The sequence below is a fragment of the Marmota marmota genome, unplaced genomic scaffold (genome assembly GCF_001458135.2).
Source record: "Marmota marmota marmota unplaced genomic scaffold, marMar, whole genome shotgun sequence".
Taxonomy (NCBI): domain Eukaryota; kingdom Metazoa; phylum Chordata; class Mammalia; order Rodentia; family Sciuridae; genus Marmota; species Marmota marmota.
In genome coordinates this window covers 1288774-1294773 of record NW_026000130.1, presented here as the reverse complement: position 1 = coordinate 1294773, position 6000 = coordinate 1288774, and the positions used below count along the sequence as shown (strand labels likewise).

The following is a 6000-nucleotide window of genomic DNA, read 5'->3' as shown; positions in this document are numbered from 1 at the left end:
GAGGAGGAGGAGGAGGAGGAGGAGGATATTCTTCCATATTTAGAGATAAATGAATTTAAATATGAGCCATGTCTTACAGCAATACTTACATGATTTAGTTTTTTCAAGATTTCTATTTCAGTTTCAACATTGAGAGCTGGATCCTTTAATAAACAGAAAAACATTAGAGTTTACTAATAATAACAATAATGGCCAATATTTTAAAAATGTTACGGTTATACTTAATTGACTGCCTGAGATCCAAACCAGGCTGTATTTAATACAAAGAAACCCAGACCCAAAATACAATGAATTAAATAACTCACCTAAAATCATTCTGCACAGTGCTTCGCAAATTATAAGCATTCATTAAATGCCCAGGCCCTGTGCTAAGCTCTTTATTCATTCGAATCATCTCACATAAGCCTCATAATCCTCAACTGAAGAGGATTCTATAATTACCCCCATCTTACAAATGGAGCAACTAGGGTTCAGAAAAGAGAAGACATGGGCTAGGGCTGTAGCTCAGTGGTAGAGCACTTGTCTCGCATGTGTGAGGCAGTGGGTTCAATCCTCAGCACCACATAAAAATAAATAAAGATATTGTGGGTAATGTCTTCCCTTTATTTTTTATTAAAAAAATAAAGGGAAGACATTACCCATAGTTCCACTGCCAGAGAAATGTGTTTCCATTGTTTGCATCTGTAACCAGTAGCCAGTAAGCTATACTTATCTCATTAACTATGGAGTTATTTACATTTATAAAAATGATGACAGAGGGGCTGGGGTTGTGGTTTAGCGATAGAGTGCTTGCCTAGCACATGCAAGACGCTGGGTTCAATCCTCAGCACCACGCAAAAATTAATAAATAAAATAAAGGTAGTGTGTCCAACTACAACTAAAAAATATTTTTTAAAAATGATGGGGGCTGGGGCTGTGACTCAGCGGTAGCGCATATGCTTGGCATGTGTGAGGCACTGGGTTCGATTCTCAGCACCATGTATAAATAAATAAAATAAAGATCTATCAACAACTACAAAAAAAAAATTAAAAAAAAAAAAAATGATGAAAGAGCCGGGTGTGATGGCACACACCTGTAATCCTACTGGCTCAGGAGGATCATGAGCACAAAGCCAGCCTCAGCAACTTAGTGAGCCTTAAGCAACCTAGTGAGACCCTGTCTCAAAATAAAAAGTAAAAATTGGGGTTCAGCCCCTGATAAGAAAAAAAAAAAGAAGAAGAAAATAAAGAAAGAAAGAAAGAAATGAAGTCCATGAAGAAGCAGATGTTTAATGAAACTGTATGAAAAAAATGTCAGGTAAAATTTCTGAGCAGACAAAAGTTCCAACTTCAACCATAAGCTGACAATGTTCACTGGAGAGAAGCCAGACAGCCCCGGCTATTCAGGAAGCTAAGGCAGGAAGACTGCTGGAGCCCAGGAATTCAAGGCCAACCTGATCAACATGGTGAGACCTTGTCCCATCCCATCCCCCGCAAAATTAGAGAGCAAGTTGAGTTAAATAACCCCATTTCCCAGGTTACACCCTCCACAAGCAAAGAGGATATAAAGTGACATATTTATGTAGAATGGACTTCTGCTAAGAAACCCCAGATGTTTAATTTTTAAAGCCTGCCACTTCCTGTAATCCATTACTCATTACCACACCAGGGTGTACATACTCTGAAAAGAGAGAGGTCACAAAGAGTCCAGAATGAAACTAAGAAGTAAAATTTTACTCTCAGTTCTAACAATCTGGTAGATATTTTCTTCTCCCCAAAATGGGAAGCAAATCTAGAATCACAAGGGAAAATATCCATAACAAAGGGAACACAGAAAGGAAATTCCTCTTGCTATGCAAGAACAGCATTGTCTCGAGGGGAAGAAAAAGATCTTTAAAGAATGTTAAAATATAATACCCAGGGGCTGGGGATAGAGCTCAGTGGGGTAAAGTCCTTGCCTCACATGCACAAGGCCCTAGGTTCAATCCCCAGCACTACAAATAATAATAATAAGACCACCCAGAAACAATTGACCACAAAGAAAAATATTATTAGGGGCTGTTTTTCTATCACTTTGTCCAGTCACATGTGGACAGATCAATCAATGTATTTGGCTACTTCACCTCTACAGTGAATGTGGACTGCAGAAAATGTAATAAAATGAATAGCTACTAGGCTGGGGCTGGGGCTCAGTGGTAGAGCACTTGCCCAGCATGTGTGAGGTACTGGGTTCAATCCTCAGCACCATATAAAAAAATGAATAAATAAAATAAAATTATTTTTAAAAAAAATTTAAATGAATAGCTACTATGGAGAAATAATTTCAATATTTTAAAATTTAAAAATATGAAACTCAGAGCTGGGATATAGCTTCAGAGATAGAGCACTTACCTAGCATGTGTGAGGCATTTGGTTCGATCCCCACCACATAAAAATAAATGAATTAAATAAAGGTATTGTGTTCATCTACAACTAAAATATATCTTTAAAAAAAAAGGAAAAAAAGGGCTGGGGATGTGGCTCAAGCGGTAGTGCACTCGCCTGGCATGTGAGCAGCCCAGGTTCAATCCTCAGCACCACATACAAACAAAGATGTTGTGTCCGCCGAGAACTAGAAAATAAATATTAAAAAAAAATTCTCTCTCACTAAATAAAAAAATAATACATTAAAAAAAAAAAAGGAAAAATAAATTTAAAACTAACCCATAAATAACAAGATACTCACTGGCACATTACCCAAAAGAGCAAACAACTAGGAATTACCTAAATGACCAACCAGAGAAACGGCTGAGTAAATCATCATAAGTTGGGACAGCTCCTTCTTTGTGGATGACTTTGACAAAGTCTACAAATCTGTCCCCAGGATCATCCAGAGCACCTTACAGAGTCCTCCTTACAGCCTCCCAACTTCAAGTTAAAGGAGGCAAAGCACATCTGCACATCCCTTGCTGCTCTTCTGCTGACACTGGACAACCCCAGTACCTTCTGGGTCACACGAGGTGGGAAAGGCGTGGGTAAAAAACCAGCCTTGGGTAAACACATACACTGCTACTGCTCTTTGCCTCCTGGTTTTTTATACTTCAAAACTTGGAGTCAGAAAGAAGATCACCAATTTGTAGAATGAGCCACAATGATACATTATTTTGAGGTTGCTGGGGATTTTACATTTTTGACCTCTGTTGTCAAAATCAGTGGTCAGAATGGAGTGTAGCACTCGTGACAGGCTCACACTGAGGTTTTCTGAGGTTTTTATTTTAATTTCTCATTAGAACCCTATAACCCTCAATAAGTTTCATTTGTGCTATGAACATAAGAGTTGCTTAATTAGGGGCTGGGATTGTAGCGCAGTGGTACAGTGCTTGCCTTGAACACGCAAGGCCCTGGGTTCGATCCTCAGCACCTCATAACATAAATAAATAAAAATAAAGATATTGTGTCCATGTACAACTAAAAACAAATATTAAAAAAAAAGAAGAGTAGCTTAATTAACCCTTTGAAAGGACTGCACACCAAAAGTAAAAATCAGGATAGAAGCTGATGAAATGAGCCAGGAGCAATGGCACATGCCTATAATCCCAGAAACTTGGGAGGCTGAGACAGGAGAATTGCAAGTGCAAAGACAGCCTCAACAAGGGCAAGGCCCTGAGCAACTCAGTGACCCTGTCTCTAAATAAAATTCAAAATAGGGCCGGGGATGTGGCTCAGTGGTCGAGTGCCCCCAAGTTCAATCCCCGGCACCAAAAAAAAAAAAAAAAGTTGATGAAATGAAGAGTCAGTTATCACAAGGGATGAATGTGCTAAGGGAAAAGTCTATGCTATCCTGCATTCATGGAAAAGCAGAATACCCAGCTGAATACTACACAATTGAACCACTGAGAAACATGAATTCATATGAACCAAGAAAGAAGAGAAAGGAAAACTGAAAACAGCTATAAGACTGTAACAGTCACTCTCTAATTTCAAATATGGTAAAAACAATCTTGCAACAACTTTGAACTGGAATAAACAATAAAAAATTATTGGAACAAAATTATCTATAAGTAACAATTTCTAGATTAATCAAAAGATGCTTAAATTTTTCAATGTTCTTTGACAATCACAAATTACTGTCTGAGCAGTCAGTTGTTCCTGAGACTGAAAACAGTCATCTCACAATGATTTGGGGGATGTTATGAAGAAGCTATAAAAAGCTGCACTGGGCGCAAGGGCGCACGCCTGTCATCCCATTATCTCGGGAGGCTGAGGCAGGAGGATCGCAAATTCAAAGCCAGCCTCAGCAACTTAGCCAGACCCTGTGTCAATATAAAATATAAAAAGGGCTGGGGATGTGGCTCAGCAGTCAAACACCCCTGGGTTCAATCCCAGTATCAAAAAAAAAGAAAAAGCAGAGCTACCCAGCCAGAAACCCAGGTACTTACTGCCTCTCTCGAAGAGCCAATAGCAAATTTCCTTTTGCTGATGATCTTTATGGCGACTTTCTTACATGTTTTCCTCTCAAAAGCCAGCTTTACCTCTCCACAAGCACCACTAAAAGGAAAAACAGAGTGATATGGGGGATGTTTTTAATCATGAGACCCACCGTGCCCAAATCTTCCTCTACCATTAGAAGTTAAGATAGTCTGTATAAACAACCCTTTTACTGTCCCTATTTTCAGAGGACACAGTGAAACCTCACCAAGGTGAAAGGTAAGTGGGGCATCCAACCACACTAAGTCAGCTCCAAATACCAGTTCTGAGCTGATACAGAATAAATCTTATTACAGCCCCAAATTGTGAAATGATCAGAAAGACAATAAAAAAAATGAGAAATTTATCTCAGAAGTCAGAGACATCCACTGCAAGAGTCATCGCAGGTCAAAAAGGAACCCCCCAAACAAGAAAACAGAATCTGTACATGAATTACTTTTGTTGGTACATTTCTCTGTCCTCACCATCTGTCTTAAAAGGAAAGTGAGGGGCTGGTGAGCTGGCTCCATGGTAGAGCACTTGTCTAGCATGTGTAAGACCCTGAGTTCCATCCCCAGCACCAGAAGCCAAAAAAAAAAAAAAAAAAAAGAAAAGAAAGTAGAGTTGGGCATAGGTGGCACATGCCTGTAATCTCAGCAATGGAAGGCTGAGGCAGGAGGATCACAGTGTGAGGCCAGCCTCAGAATTAGTAAGACCCGCAGTAACTTAGTGAGGTCTCAAAATAAAAAAGGACTCGTGATGTAGCTCAAAGATAAAGCCCTTGGGTATGAGGGCAGGTGTACATAAACAGTTGATTTAGCAAGAACTGCTTTCTACATCAAATTCAAAAGTATTGCACAATTAACCTGCTTGCTCTCCTAAAGGATTTCAAATTAATTGGGATACTACTAATAAGGAAGGAATGCTTATCCAGGATGTCAGGCAACACACTCTTAATCCTAAGTAGGATCAGTTCTCCATAGTCTGGCTCAGCCCAAGGTAACAGCCATCAAAGTATCAGTTATCCATTATCTGCCTGAAGTGGATTATTAGACTACTATAACTACCGTTGGTTCTGAAGGAGTGAGGTGAGGGGTTTACCAAGACACTTTTTTGTTTTATTAAATATACATGACAATTTACCAGTTGTTTTATGTCTACAACTTGGTCACATGAAGTATATTCACAATGCTCTGCAACCACCACCATCTAGTTCCAGAACTTTCTCATCAGCCTAAATGAAAACCCCATACCTGTTACACAATGAAGCAGTCACTCCCCATTCTCCCCATCCCCAGCAACCACTAATCTGCTGTCTCCACTGATATGCCTATTCTGAATATGTCACAACGATGAAGTCATATCCTGTGTGGCCTTTATGTATGTATGTATGTATGTATGTATGTATGTTTGGGTACTGGGGATTGAACCCAGGGCCTTGTGCATGTGAGGCAAACACTCCACCAACTGAGCTATATCCACAGTCCCCTGTGTGTGGCCTTTTGTGTCTGGCTTCTTTCACTTAACATATGCTTTCAAGGTTCATCTAGGCCTTGAAACATCTATCAGCACGTT

General features: G+C 39.6%; 1 protein-coding gene and 1 non-coding gene across 5 annotated transcripts in view; both read right to left on the bottom strand.

Annotated features, from left to right (window-relative positions):
- The window catches only part of Chek2 (checkpoint kinase 2), a 42495-nt gene that overhangs the window by 19728 nt on the left and 16767 nt on the right, over positions 1–6000 (bottom strand). For all 4 annotated transcript variants that reach the window (XR_007341228.1, XM_015500228.2, XM_048784949.1 and 1 more), the window contains exons 6-7: positions 4398–4506; positions 90–143 (exon numbers count right to left, since the gene is read on the bottom strand). Coding sequence is in view for 3 of the 4 variants with exons in the window: in XM_015500228.2 (XP_015355714.1) it covers positions 90–143; positions 4398–4506 (163 nt within the window). In the remaining variant the exon portion in view is untranslated. The remainder of the gene's footprint in view (positions 1–89; positions 144–4397; positions 4507–6000) is intronic.
- Positions 5833–5907, bottom strand: Trnav-cac. The gene has a single exon. It is a non-coding gene; the product is annotated as a tRNA-Val (tRNA).